A 15,248-nucleotide genomic window follows, 5' to 3' on the forward strand; every position below is an offset into this window, starting at 1 on the left:
TTGGCATCAGAATTTACATTGAGCTTTATCATGATGATTTGCCTTATGTGATGCTACTGTGCCTTTAAGTAAATCCTTTTCTCTGTAGTTTATTCAAGCGGTTCTGCCATTTTTGGTTTCTGTGCCGTGCGGTATCTTTTATTGTTGCTAAAGCAGGATAATTGAAGTAACATTTATTTTTAATCTGCGCTAGTGCAGTGTCCTGGAATTTTATGGTCTTTTGGGATTGCTGTCTTGGGTTTGATTTGTGAAAGTTTGTCAGATCAGGTGATGCCTGTTTGTTTTTCATAGTAATGTTCAGGGTTTTAGTTTCATTTTGGGCAGAAGCTGTTTGGTCTACGGACCAAAAGCAGTGTTTCTTTTTTAGTCCCTGTCTCCCTGGTGTTGCAAATTCTGCTGTCAGTGGTTTGCTAGCTTGAAGCTAGAGGTAAGCAGTGTCTCTGTCTTCACTGAGGTCGTGCTGAAAGCTCCAGGATTAGAAAACTCCAGGATTAGAAAACCTCAGTGTTTAAATTCAACATCCAAAGGTCTAATTCACAGCAGGTGTTGAAAAGCTGCAATATCCAGCATCACATGAGCATAATTGCTTTCAATGCCAAGCCTAGAACAGGGTGTATGTTTGTGCGGTGGTTTGATTTGGAACAATATACTTAGCTGTTAATGTTTATACAAAATCATGCTAGTTATTTTTTATAATTAGTAAAAGTTTATGCTAATTTTCTTATTATAGTTTAACTGTGTTCTATAAACTTTGTTTGATGAAAGCTCCCTAGTGGGACATTTGAATCACACCTGGAATGAAACACCTTATGCTCACCCCGTGCCAAATTCAAGTGCAAAACCTATGGTCTAGGCTGACTTTGTAAGTTTCAGGTCTGGAACTGATAACGCTTATGTGGTTTTAATGGAATCTGCAATCCTCAACTGTCATATCAGGATAAGAAGCCAAAAAACGATACCATGAGAGAGAGAGAGTGAGGCATTGATGTTGTGTCTGAGTCAAAGCAGCTAAAAGTGTGGGCGACCAATGGTGAAGTGTTGAAAATGAGGGTTGCCTGAGATGCTCTGTTTGGAGGAGTGCACACAAAGATCGTGGCGGCTTGTCGGGCTGGAGGAGGTTACAGATGAGGGAGGGCTGAAATGCCCAGTATCAAACATTGCAATTGCTAGGCCGACTCATTTGTGGAAAGAAATTATGTTGCATATTATCTTGCATGTGCTAAATGTGTCTGAGTGTGTTTAAACAAAGGCTTCTGCTTTTTAAGCTGTCACTACTCAAAGTGCAGCACAATGGCACGGTGGTTAGCGCTGCTGCTTGACAGCTCCGGGGACCTGGGTTTGATTCTCGGCTTGGGTCACTGTCTGTGTGGAGTTTGCACATTTTCCTCGTATCTGCGTGGGTTTCCTCAGGGTGCTCCTGTTTCCTCCCACAGTCCAAAGATGTGCAGATTAGGTGGATTGGCCATGATAAAATTCCCCTTAGTGTCCTGAGATGCGTAGGTTAGAGGGATTAGCGGTTAAGTACGTAGGGATGCAGCAGTAGGGCCTGGGTGGGATTGTGGTCGGTGCAGACTCAATGGGCCAAATGGCCTCTTTCTTCACTGTAGGGTTTCTATGATGCTATGACGTTAACTCTGGCAAAGCAGCTAAACTCCAGTCATTTCCAATCATCTACTTTGTGCGACACTGTGAGCAAAACAAGTTATTTTATCAAACTCTGGAATGTACATCTCAAAATGACCTTTGATATTTTCTGAGGAGGAAGTCTGTTTTTTGATGCATCAACCTTGAATAATGCTTGGTTTTGTACTGCACTCTGTGAAGCAGTGTCAGGTTACAACATGGGCGTTTGTGTGGGATAATCACTGTTAAAAATGATGGCACGTAAACCATTCTATACTGCTTGACAGTTCACTGTATGTTTTATTAAGGCACTGAAACAGGCCATTCGCTCCATCAAGTCTATGTTAACTCTCTCTAGAACAATTCAGTCAGTCCAATTTTTAAAAATTCAATTATGGGACATGCATGTCTCTGGCTGTCCAGCATTTATTGCCCAACCCTAGTTGCTCTTGTTCAGAGGGCAGTTGAAAGTCAACCACATTACTGTGGCTATGGAGTCACATGTAAGGATGGCAGATTTCCTCCCCTAAAGGACGTTAGTGAACCAGATGGGTTTTTCCAACAATCGACAATGGTTTCATGGTCATCAGTAGATTCTTAATTCCAGATTTTTTTTATTGAATTCAAATTCCACCATCTGCCATGGTGGGATTCGAACCCCAGAACATTAGCTGAGTTTCTAGGTTAATAGTCTAGCAATAATACTACTCGACTATTGCCTCCCCATTTCCCCATTCTATTCCTGTAACCCTGTCAATTTACTTCCCTTGGAAGTGCTCATCCAATTTCTTGTTGAAATTATACTCTTTGTTTCCACCATCCTCATAGGCAGAGAGTTGCAGATCATTAACGCATGCTGAATATAAAATGTGCTCCTCACTTTTCTGCCGTATCTATTGTCCAAAATCTTAAATCTGTATTCCCTAGTTTTGGACGATCATCTATTGTGAACTGTGTTTCCTTGTCTACCCTATCTAAAAGTGTCACAATCTCATAACCTTTCCTAATTCTTCCCTCCGCCTCCTTTGCTTTGAAAAGAACAACCCCATCATCTTCAGTTTAACCTTGTAGCTAAAAGCCCTGTCCCTGGAGCCATTGCGGTAAATATTCTCTGCACCCCCTCTAGACTATTAAATAACCAATCAGACAAAACAATATCCCTCTGAACGTGTGCTGACCAGAGTTATGGATGCAGTACTCCAGTTGTGACCTAACCAGAACTACATAAAAAGAATCAGCAGCATAACCTCATTGCATTTGTACTCAATATCCCTATTTCTTTTCTATTTGTTCGTGAGATATGGGCATCGCTGGCTGGGCCAGCAGTTATCACCCATCCCTGAGGGCATTTAAGAGTCAGCTGCATTGCTGTGACATTGGAATCATATGTAGGCTAGACCAGGTAAGGATTTCCTTCCCTAAAGAACATTAATGAACATAAGAAATAGGAGCAGGAGTAGGCCATCTAGCCCTTCGAGCCTGCCCTGCCATTCAATAAGATCATGGCTGATCTGTCGTGGCTCAGTTCCACTTTCCCGCCCTCTCCCCATAACCCTTAATCCCCTCTCTTATCAAGAACCCATCAACCCGCGTCTTAAATATATTTAGCGAGGCAGCCTCCACCACTTCAACGGGCAGAGAATTCCAGAGATTCACCACCCTTTGAGTGAAGAAGTTCCTCCTCAACTCCATTCTAAACCGCCTCCCCTTTATCTTGAGGCTGTGCCCCCTAGTCCTACTGTCTTTTTTGAGCGGGAAGAGTCTCTCCACCTCTATCCTATCCATCCCATTCATCATCTTATACGTCTCAATGAGATCTCCCCTCATTCTTCTAAACTCTAACGAGTACAAGCCTAGTTTATTTAGCCTCTCCTCATAGCTCAACCCCCTCAACTCCGGTATCAGCCTAGTAAACCTCCTCTGCACTCCCTCCAAGGCCAAAATATCCTTGCACAGGTGTGGCGCCCAAAACTGCACACAGTACTCAACCTGATGGGTTTTTACAGTGGTTTCATGGACGTGGGCGGCACAATGGTTAGCATTGCTGCCTCACAACAACAGGGACTCGAGTTCGATTCCCAGGTTGGGTCACTGTCTGTATGGAGTTTGTACATTCTCCCTGTGCCTGCGTGGGTTCTCTCCCGATGTTCTGGTTTCCTCCCGCAGTTCAAAGATATGCAGATTAGTGGATTGGCCATGCCAAATTCTCCCTCAGTGTACCTGAGCAGGCGACTAAGGGAATTTCACAGTAACTTCAGCGCCGTATTAATGTAAGCCTATTTGTGACTAATAAATAAGCAAACATAGAAACTTAATTAGGCTGTTAATTCAGATTTTTCTTTTTGTGATTTCAAGTTTCACCACCTGCCGTGGCAGGATTCAAACAGCATTGAGTGCCTTGGCCTCACTAGTGTTTATGTCCTGACCTATTTACGATTGCTATTTCAATAAAACTCTTCAGTCATATCCCCCCACACATAGGATATTAAAGCATACACTTTGGAGCAGAGAAGATTGAGGGGGCGACCTGATCAAGGTGTACTGGATTAGGAGGGGCATGGACAGAGTGGATAAGGAGCAGCTGTTCCCCTTTATGTCAAGGGTCAGTCATGAGGGGACATAGGCTCTGGGTGAGGAGCGGAAGGGTTAGGAGGATGTGAGGAAACATGTTTTTACCCAGAGGGCGGTGACGGTCTGGAATCATCGAATTTACTGTGCAGAAGGAGGCCATTTGGCCCATCGAGCCTGCACCAACAACTTTCCCACCCAGGTCCCATTCCCCTCACCCCACGTATTTGCCCCCCTAATCCTGACACTAAGGGACAATCAATCATGGCAAACAACCTAACCCGCGCATCTTTGGAATGTAGGAGGAAATTGGAGCAGTCGGAGGTGTTAGCGCGAGTGGGCGAAACGACCACTACGGACTCAGGGTGAAGTTCAATAACGGCGCAGCTTTATTTTCTTTACGTCGACGGAGAAGCGCAGTCAGGACATACAATCGGACTGTCCCGAAAGCGCTCCGCCCGTCCCTCACAGCAGGCTATAGTTATACCTGATCTTCGGTGCAGTATGCGATTCAAATACTAATACTTTATTTACAGTATTCGACCTTAGCCATCCCGTCTCGATGTTTCCAAGTGTTGAGGAAATTGTTTTAAGTGTGTGTTAATTGTTTTGTCTGGTTATTTAATGGTCTAGAATCTCCGGGGTTTGAACCATAGGTGTGTCATTGATCTCAAAAGAGGTTTTGAGGGGCCAGGAATGTTTCCTTAACTGTGCTAATTTTAGGTGTCTCCACGGGTTGTTTAACTGTTTTAAAAGTGCTGATTTTGATGGTGTGGAGATTTAGTTCCTGTAGGTGCCATCCTGTCCAGCTTCCCTTATGTGCTAGCCCTCATTTGCATTCTAAAAGCATGCTCTCGCCTACTGATCAGTGTCTGTTACTTTGTGATTTTTAGTGGAGGGGTTCTGAGTGTAACTTTAGTCTGCTTCCGTTTTGTGTGCCCAATTTCATAAAATTTGTTGTCCGATAACCGAGGAAACCCACGCTGACATGGGGAGAATGTGCAAACTCCACACAGTCAGTTGCCCAAGGCCAGAATTGAACCTGGGTCCCTGGCGCGGTAAAGCAGCAGTGCTAACCACTGTGCCACTGCACTGCCTGAGAGGATGGTAGAGGCAGATTGCCTCACATCATTTTAAAAAGTACCTGAATGAGCACTTGGCACACAACACACTGGGTCAAGTGCTGGTAGATGGGATTAGACGGGAGGTCAGGTGTTTCTCGCGTGTCAGTGCAGACTGGATGGGCTGAAGGGCCCCTTCTGCACTGTGTAATTCTATGATTCTAAAACACAGAGATATTGTCCTCAGGAGCTGACTTTATTTGAGTTTGATATTGAACATAAGAAATAGGAGCAGGAGTAGGCCATCTAGCCCTTCGAGCCTGCCCCGCCATTCGATAAGATCATGGCTGATCTGTCGTGGCTCAGTTCCACATTCCCGCCCTCTCCCCATAACCATATTGAGTGGATTTCTGATTGAGGACAATGCATTGGAGTGAATTAGTGAGGCAATCAGGAAGGTGCAGAGACCTGTCGGTTCCTGAGCTTTAGGTGCTCCATCATGTAGTCGAGATGTGCACTGCAAGTGTTTATATGCTCTAATTTTTTTTTTGTCACAGGAGGTATTGACACCCAAATAGAATTCTGTGTCCTCCCAAAGTTGATTTTGTTGATACCAGAACTATGAGGTTATTCCTGCCAAGAAAGGCTGAATGGACTGGCTAACTTCCTTCCTAAAAAGGGAAGGACGAAGGGATGATCTTATAGCGTAGAAGCAGGAGTAGGCCATTCGGCCCTTTGAGCCTGCTCCACCAATCATCTTGACCATGGCTGCTCATCCAATTCAACATGTGCGCAGGCCACTGACCCAGCCTTTAGACCCAGCAGTTACAGTCTTTACAATGACAAAATGTTTTGACAGTGTGGATAAAGAGAGATTGTTTCCAGTTGTGTGGAAAACAAGAAGCCATCGATATAAGATGCGTCAACAAGAAATCAAATCGAGAATTTGGAAGAAATGTCTCTATCTGGAGAGTGGTGAGAATGTGGAACCTGTTTCCGCAGGATGTGGCTGAGGCAGGGCTGGAATAACACATGAGGAAATGAATAGTTCTGTCGATAGAGGGAAAAGGAAGTGTGTGTGTGGATTGAGAAACTTGTTCCTCTGCTGTACGGTCACTGTTGTGTGCAACATGCTTAGAAAATTAAATACGTTGACATTACACTAATGATCACAGCCATGTTACCAATTTGTACTTAGCCATTGTAGGATTTGAGTATCGGAATAGTACAGGGTGTTGGTGTGGCCACACCTGGAGTATTGTGTACAGTTTTGGTGTCCTTATCTGAGGAAGGATGTCCTTGCTGTAGAGGGAGTGCAGCGATGGTTTACCAGACTGATCTCTGAGACGACAGGTCTACCATCTGAGGAGAGACTAAATTGGTTATTTTCATTGGAGTTTAGAGAGGGGATCTCATAGAAACTTACAAAATTCTAACAGGGTTAGACAGGGTAGATTCAGAAAGAATGTTCCCAGTGGTGGGGGAGTCCAGAACTAGGCGTTATATTTGAACTGAGGTGAGGAGAAATTTCTTCACCCAGAAGGTGGTGAATTCTCTACCACAGAATGTAGCTGAGGCCAAAATGTTGGGTGATTTTGAGAAGAAATTAGATATAGCCCTTGGGGCAAAAGGGATCAAAGGATTTGGGGGGAAGGGGGGGATCAGGATATTGAATTTGATGGTCAGCCATGATCATAATGAATGGTGGAGCAGGCTCGAAGGACTGAATGGCCTACTCCTGCTTCTAGTTTCTGTCTCTTGTCGAGTGAAAGCAATGAATGTTCTTTTTCAATAGACAAACCCTCGGAGAAGTCGCACGTCTTGTTTAGCTTTTATGAAGAAGGATAGGTCTCTGGTTTGTTGTTTCTAAACACAGGCTTCTGCCGAGAAGCTTAAATGTCTTTTTAAGTAAAACCCCAAGGCAAGTTTGAAATGTAAAAAGTCAAAGCCTCGCATTCAAGTGTCTTTAAGGGAAATACAAGTGGAAAATAATGATACTGGTGTATGGATCTGGAGGTGCTGGTTTCTGTCTGGAATATTAGCTGCTGGTGAATCAGAGTCCAATTCTGAGCATGGCATTGCAGCTGCAATGGTTCTGTTTTTAACTTTATTTTTTTTTGCCTCAGAGGTGATCCGATCCCTGCTGGAGGCTCTCACCCAGTTCCTGCCATCACTCAGTGTTTGAAACAACTGAGAGAGTGATGGCTATACAAATATTGACTGATTGGGTATTTGGCATGTCAAACACTCTTTAAAAGGTTGACTGTGTTTAGGTAGTGATTCAGAAACTAAACAAGAAGCCCCATACATTTTCAAAGCTTTTTAATATTTCTATTTAACTGTCAAAAGAACCTGCTGTAGAAATTAAATGCAGCAGATTGACATCAGTAGGTACCTGCTCAAGCATGTATTTACGCAGGCACTGATTCTGGATTTGGTGCCAACTTTTGTCCTACTTCACCGCTCAAGCTTCCTTTGTGATTGTTATGAGTTTGAGTGAAATGATGGACTGTGTTTCTGGGAAAAGGATCCAGTCCATTCCAAGTAAAGGATTGTCCTTGTGCTTGAAGAAGCTAAAACTCCACCTTCTGTTCCCATCCAAGAATTATCGCCGGACATGCTTGGGAGAGGAGATTTAGCCTTGTGTTTCAGAAAGCATTGCATGGCACTGCTACCCTCGCAGTGCCTGGGACCTGGGTTCGATTCCCGGCTTGGGCCACTGTCTCGCTGTGTCTCCATGGGTTTCCTCCGACTGCTCCAGTTTTCTTCCACAGTCCGAAAGACGTGCTGGTTAGGGTGCATCGGCCGTGCTAAATTCTCCCTCAGTGTACCTGACCAGGAGCCGAAGTGTGGCGACTAGGGGATTTTCAAGTTAACTTCATTGCAGTGTTACTGTAAGCCTTACTTGTGGTACTAATAAATAAACTTTCAACTTAAACATAGTGGAACTCTCACAGGAGATATATTGTGTGGAATGTTGGGTGTTAAATGAGGAATGCAGTGGATAACATGGACCATACAGATCAGCTGTTTTAACATGAGTTCTGACCATGTCATGCCTGCAACCAGGAAGATGGGTTGAGGCATCAGTGGGACCTGATTGTCAGCGTGGAGTGATTTGGTTGGCGCTGTCATTCAGTTAACCCCTAGATTGAACCTGGAAACTCTGTTATAACTAATCGATAGCAGGAATTTTAATGCCTACCATCTGTAGTGAAAGAAAGATGGAAGTGGCATTGATATAACGCCTTTCATGATGTAGGGGCAATCCAAAATACTTTACAACCAATGGAATGATTTTGAAGTTTGTTGCAGTGTTGGGTAAGTTCTCCAATGTCACCATTTTTCCCCCATACCCACTCTCCCGCAGTCGGATCCAAAATGTCTGCTGTTTGTGCAAGATGTCCCTCAATCTGTGCATTAAAAGCTGCAGCAAGTGTCGCTTCAATCCAGGACGTTTTATATGTTCCACCTTGCCTGTCCTTGTGGTGCCTTTTTTAAAAAATTCATTTACGGGATGTGGCCATCGTTGGCCAGACCAGCATTTATTGCCCATCCTTAACTGCCCTTGAGAAGGTGGCAGGAAATCTGTGCTTGAACCATCAGTACACCCACAGTGCTGATCAGGAGGGAGTTCCAGGACTGTTATTGGACATCAGTCAGTCTGCGTGGTACAGGTAGACGCACAGTGCTGTTAAGGAGGGAGCTCCAGGATTTGAGGGTGTGACGGCGGGCGGAGGGTGTGACAGCAGGCCGAGGGGGCACCTCAGGAATTTGTTCCGTCAAATGGTTTGTGGATAAGTGCGTGACAACTGGAAGAAAGGAACTTTCATACTATCAATCTAATTGGGATTTGAATCCATATCAGTACCATAAAGGACGCCTAATAGGCCCGAACCTGGCCACCCAATACCACAAGTTATTAATTAATATTTTAAGGGAGAAAACTTGCTTATGCTATTTGATAAACTTTTATCCTGACTAGTACTCAGTGCTGGTGCCTGTTAACTTTCTGAGAGTGAGCGGGAAAGGGACAGATTTCTCCTTTGTCACACTGCAGCATTGACTGGTGTAGTTTGTGGCTTTGTCAGCTGAATGATATCACTGTCACTTGACTCATCCCTGAAGGATCAAGATGGTAGGAAAGCTTTCTCCTAGTGATAGCAATTTTAGCAGTGCGATGAATCATTGAAGCATCGGAAAAGGGGAAGTATTTCTTTAGAAAGTGCTCTCTGTAAAGTTTTGTTCCCCTTCGAAATTGGCATCGACTTTTTCAAAGTGGAATATCGTTCATTGTCTCAAATGCTGATGCCACACCCGTAATTCATGCCTCTGTGTCCCTGGGAGTTTTGGTATTGGGCAATGCCATGTCAGTAGGATTGAGCTGCATTTGGTTTTGTCAAACCTCTGGTTGTGAGCATGGCGCTCATCCTGTACACTGGTGATTTTTATTCAATCATATGTGCTGTAGGAAGGCGGGCTCCTTTTAAAACCATCGGAACCTCCTCTGGATAGAAGAATTAGCTTGGAAAGCATGAACGTTAAACAGTAGAAATATCTGAAACAAAAACCTTGTTCAGGCTGAACTGCATCACTTTAGGTCACACTTTCTCGTGTGTGCATACCTTGTCTGAACCACAACAATGAGCGCTGATGGGTTGTTCATCCAACCTGTCCCTGTCCTGGCCTCTCCGTGTATCTGCAGTTTTGACCACGACCACTGTTTAGGGAATAAGGGCAGGACACCTGGTCGATTCCCTTCTCCCTAATCCCTATTCCCTTCTCCCAGCCCGTGGCTAACACTTAATCTCAGCCACTGCCCTAAGCACACCTGGGACCTCTCTGTGAAGTGATATTCACAGCGGGAAGGTTCCATTGTTGTTACCTGATTGTTACTAAGCTACAAGTTATGGGAATCCGCTTCCTGCTGGGATCAGGAGGGAGGTGTGTGCTTTTCCAGGTGTAGCTCATGTTGAACTTAATTTTGGGAATATGCACCAACGGTTCCTGTTCTTCATCCTTGAGTTCCAGTTCTTTGATTGGTGGCAATCAAGGAATTAACAGTGGAGATAAATGAGCTAATCAGCAAAGTGTTTTAAGTAATCCTGAAATTGACCCCCAGTATGGGGAACAGTAGCACATTGGTTATGTTGTTGGACTAGTAATGCAGAGGCCCGGACTAATGATCCAGAGACATGAGTTCAGATCCCACCACAGCAACTGGGGAATTAATTACATAAATGCGGAATAACATGATCTCTGTCCGTAATGGCAACCACAAAACTTCAAAGATGCGCGGGTTAGGTTGATTGGCCGTGCTAAATTGCCTCTTAGTGTCAGGAGGACTAGCAAGGTAAGCATGTGGGGTTATGTGGGTGGGATTGTGTCAGTACAGGCTCAATGGGCCGAATGGCCTCTCTCTGCACTGTAGGAACTCTACGGGTTCTATTATATGGAAAATTCTGGATTGTCAATAAAAAAAATCCATCTGGTTCATTAGTGCCCTTTAGGGAAGAAAATCTGCCTTCCTTACCTGGTCTGGCCTACATATGACTCCGAGCCACAGCAATGTGGTTGACTCTCAATTGCCCTCTGAAATGGCTGAGCAAGGCACTCGATTAAGGGAAAGCCTATAAATATTGATCCATCCAATGACACTTGAGTCCTGTGATTGAATTTTAAGAAAGTCTTCTTTGGAAGTCGTTCTAGGAGGTTTCCCCTTTGAGCAGCTGGGTTCCCTTGGCATCTATCTAAACGAAGGTTCTCTGCATTCTCGCAGGATGATGTTGTAAAGCTGCTGCTTTGTGCTAGTGATTGATGCTGTGTTTGACAATGCCAGCAGAGCGTGTCTGCACGGTGTTCTGTGTATAAATATGTGCAAATGAAAACAAGCTGCCTTATGATTCTGGACTCTGAGTTCCTGCTTCAACTGAAATGTCCTTTGTTGCCCTGGAGTAGTCAGTACCATCTGCTGTACTGTTCCGGTGTGATAAAAACATGAAGACTCTAAACAGAAGAATAGATTTTCTGTCACCTTTCACAGTCATGCAAACTTACTGATACCATTACTGCTGTTGCTTAGTCAAACTAAATAATGCTTTGGTTTGATTTATTATTGTCACATGTATTAGTATGCAGTGAAAAGTACTATTTCTTGCATAATGCATACCATTCATAGAGAAGAAAATGAGAGGGTGCAGAATGTAGTGTTACAATCATAGCTAGGGTGTAGAGAAAGATCAACTTAGTACAAGGTAGGTCCATTCGAAAGTCTGACGGCAGCAGGGAAGAAGCTATTCTTGGATCAGTTGGTATGTGACCTTAGACCTTTGTATCTTTTCCGTGACGGAAGAAGGTGGAAGAGAGAACGTCCGGGGTACGTGGTATCCTTGATTATGCTGGCTGCTTTTCCGAGGCAGCAGGAAGTGCGGACGGAGTCAATGGATGGGAAGCTGGTTTGCGTGATGGACTGGGCTACATTCATGACCTTTTGTAGTTGCTTTTGGTCTTGGACAGAGCAGGAGCCATACCAAGCTGTGATACAACCGGAAAGAATGCTTTCTATGGTGCACCTGTGAGAGTCATAGCAGATGTGTCAAATTTCCTTAGCCTCCTTTGAGATTTGGGTTTTCTTAGCTATAGTGTGGGCATGGAGGGACTAGGACAGGTTGTCGGTGATCTGGACACCTCGAAATTTGAAGCTCTTGACCAATTCCTCTTCATCCCCTGCAGTTGAAAATTGGGGTCGAAAAGTAAATCTGTGCAAATTTTAGTGTAAAGTTGCATTTTCTAAGTTCCCAGGAGTGTGACTGCAAGCTTACCAGCCAGGGGACAAGTTCTCGAATTGTACTGGGGTCTGTCTTCTGGCTTAATTAAGAAGGGTGATTACCAGCCTGTAATACATGCTTGGTGAACCACCCCCTATTTGAATAATGATAGGTCCACACCTACAAAGTTAATTCTGCCATTCTCTCCGCAGGTGCTGACTGACCTGCTGAGTATTTCCAGCATACTTGTGTTTTCGTGTTCAGCGCTCCTGGGTTTTAAACAGACGTTATTTGCATTTAGTATTTGTTACAAAATGGGGTGCGTGATCTCAGAAAGATCCTGTGCTGTGACTTAATGCACAGACAGCACTCCAGGAAATGGAGGAAAGTTGTACTGGAGAGGATAAGTGGTAGATCTTTGAACTCTGATAGCATTGTATCCATGTTTTATAATTTTATTCACGTTTGAGTAATACTCTGGTTTGGAAAATGCATTTTTCTCACTCTGTGTTTTTCTGATGACAGGTTGCTCTGCTGGATGTCGACATGTGTGGTCCATCCATTCCAAAAATAATGGGAGTGGAAGGTGAACAGGTAAGAGTGAAATTGTTTGATTGCTAATAATTGAGCATGCATTAAAGAGCATCGTTTCGAATGGACAAAATTCTAGCTTTTTTTTATTCATACGTGAGACATGGGCCTCACTGGCTGGCTAGCATTTATTGCCCTTGAGAAGGTGGTGGTGAGCTGCCTTCTTGAATCGCTGCAGTCAATGTACTGTGGATTGACCCACAATGCTGTTAGGGAAGGAATTCCAGGATTGTGACCCAGCAACTGCGAAGGAACGGTGATATATTTCCAAGTTAGGATGGTGAATATCTTGGAGAGGAACTCGTAGGTGGTGGTGTTCCCCTGTACCTGCTGTCCTTGTCCTAGATGGAAGTGGTTGTGGGATATGGGATCAGTGTGTGCTAATTTTGTTTTCACTCCCAGGATGAGGCGAACAAAGCCTGTGTTTACTGCCCTAGAGGTAGGTAGTGATGAGCCCTGATTCTGAATGGCTGGCTGGGCCACTTCTGGGGGGCATTTTAGAGCCAATCAAATTGCTGTGGCTCTGGAGTCACAAGTAGTCCAGATCAGGTAAGGACGGCAGATTTCCTTCCCTAAAGGATATCGGTGAACTGGATGAGTTTGAACTCCAATTCAGTAGTTTAACCATCACCATTACGGATTATTTCCTCTTCAGGGATCATACCCGAAGAGAATATCGCCAGCCATGGTCATCCATGTTAATCTCCCCCTGGAGACATGGTTTATATTTAAAGTTTCTACATTCATCCAGTATGCGAGACTGTGTAATTAGGCCAGTCTTTGTTGACCTCAATCTCTTTTACTGGCCACCTTTCCCATCATTATTTCTTCAGTTAAATAAATTTAAATTCCCCGACTACCATGGCGAGTCCAGTAACGTAACCACTATGATACTGTAACTTGGTCATGAACAATTTAATGGGAATATACTTCAGAACAATTTTTCCTCTAAACAGTGAGTTAGGGGTGGCACAGTGCTGGAGACCCGGGTTCGATGCCCGGCTTGGCTCACTGTCTGTGTGGAGTTTCTCAACACATCTGTGTGGGTTTCCTCCGGATGTTCCGGTTTCCTCCCACAGTCCGAATGACGCGCTGGTTATGTGCGTTGGCCATGTTAAGTTCTCCCTCAGTGTACCCGAACAGGTGCCGGAGTGTGACGACTGTATGACGATTTTCACTGTAACTTCATTGCGGTGTTAATGTAAGCCGACTTGTGACAATAATAAATAAACTTTAAACTGCAATAATAATGTTATTCAATACGACAGACTGTGGTGGCACAGTGGTTAGCGCTGCTACCTCACAGCGCCTAGGACCCGGTTCAGTTCTGGTCTTGGGTCACTGTCTGTGTGGAGTCTGCATGTTCTGCCCATGTCTGTGTGGGTTTCCTCCCACTCTCCAGCGATGTGCAGGTTAGGTGCACTGGCCATGCTGAATTGACCCTTTAGGGTGTGAGTGTAACTGCTGATCATGCCACATTCTCATTGCAGCAAGGTGGAGAGTTTAGCCCCCAGTGTAAACAGCCAAAACATCCTAGTGTCAGGGGGACCAGTGGGGTAAATATCTGGAGATAGGGCCTGGATGGGATTGTTGTGGGTGCAGACTCAATGGGCCAAATGGCCCCCTCCTGTTCTGTAGGGATTCTAAGATTCTATTTTATGGATTCTACATTAAATCCCAAGTCACATTTGTGTGTTTATTGTCCAGGTTCACACTCTATTGTAAAAGAGATTTTGACTGCACTGGCATTAGATGGGCAGGAAATGAAATGTAGCAAAATGAGTGGTTTGATTGGAATGATTTTCTTCCCTCTGGGGAAGCCCATGTGAATTTTTTTCATCGCTGCACACTAAACCAGAGCAAGGACGAAGTGGGCTGGAACAGCCAGAGAGTGCCCCGACTGGACAGAGCATAGACTCGCATCGACATGGCATATTTATACAATGCTGTGCGTGTTTCTGAGTTTCCCACAGCCAAGTAAATACTTTCAAACTGTCGTCACAGTTACAGTGATGGAAATTCCTTTGATTATTGAGTGATTGGTGGATTCATTCTTTAAGATTGGATTCTTGTTAAAAGACAGTCACTAAATCATTGAATTCCTGCAGTGCAGAAAGAGGCCATTCGGCCCATCGAGCCTGCACCGACAACGATCCCATCCAGGCCCTATCCCCGTAACTCCATGTATTTACATTGCTAGTCCCCCTGATACTAAAGGGTAATTTCTCATGCCCAATCCACCTAACTCACACGTCTTTGGACTGTGGGAGAAAACCGGAGCACCCAGAGGAAACCCATGCAGACATGGGGAGAATGTGCAGACTCCACACAGACAGTGACCTGAGGCTGGAATCAAACCTGGGTCCCTGGCGCTGTGAGGCATCAGTGCTAACCACTGTGCCACTGGAGTGGTTGTTTTCTACTTGAGTCTCTGAGAGTGATGCCGGTAAGTTCCTCCCTGATTCAGACAAGACAAGCCCTGTTGCTAGCCAGCCTCCTCGCAGACACAATTACAGAAGGGTATTCACCAAAACAGAAAAGATCAGAAGCATTCAACAGCTGTGGCTGCATCTGTGGAGAGAGAAACAAGAATTAACAAACTTTCATCAGAGCTGGAAAGCATGAGCAATGTGATCAG

The 15,248-nt window shown here is 44.5% G+C and overlaps 1 protein-coding gene across 1 annotated transcript in view; it reads left to right on the forward strand.

The window, feature by feature from the left end:
• nubp1 (nucleotide binding protein 1 (MinD homolog, E. coli)) overlaps positions 1–15,248 on the forward strand; it is a 69,904-nt gene that overhangs the window by 21,955 nt on the left and 32,701 nt on the right. Inside the window, exon 4 of the mRNA XM_080206949.1 lies at positions 12,545–12,613. Coding sequence (XP_080063075.1) covers positions 12,545–12,613 — 69 coding nt within the window. The remainder of the gene's footprint in view (positions 1–12,544; positions 12,614–15,248) is intronic.

Source organism: Carcharhinus amblyrhynchos, chromosome 18 (assembly GCF_965287045.1).
Source record: "Carcharhinus amblyrhynchos chromosome 18, sCarAmb.v2.hapA, whole genome shotgun sequence".
NCBI classification, from domain to species: domain Eukaryota; kingdom Metazoa; phylum Chordata; class Chondrichthyes; order Carcharhiniformes; family Carcharhinidae; genus Carcharhinus; species Carcharhinus amblyrhynchos.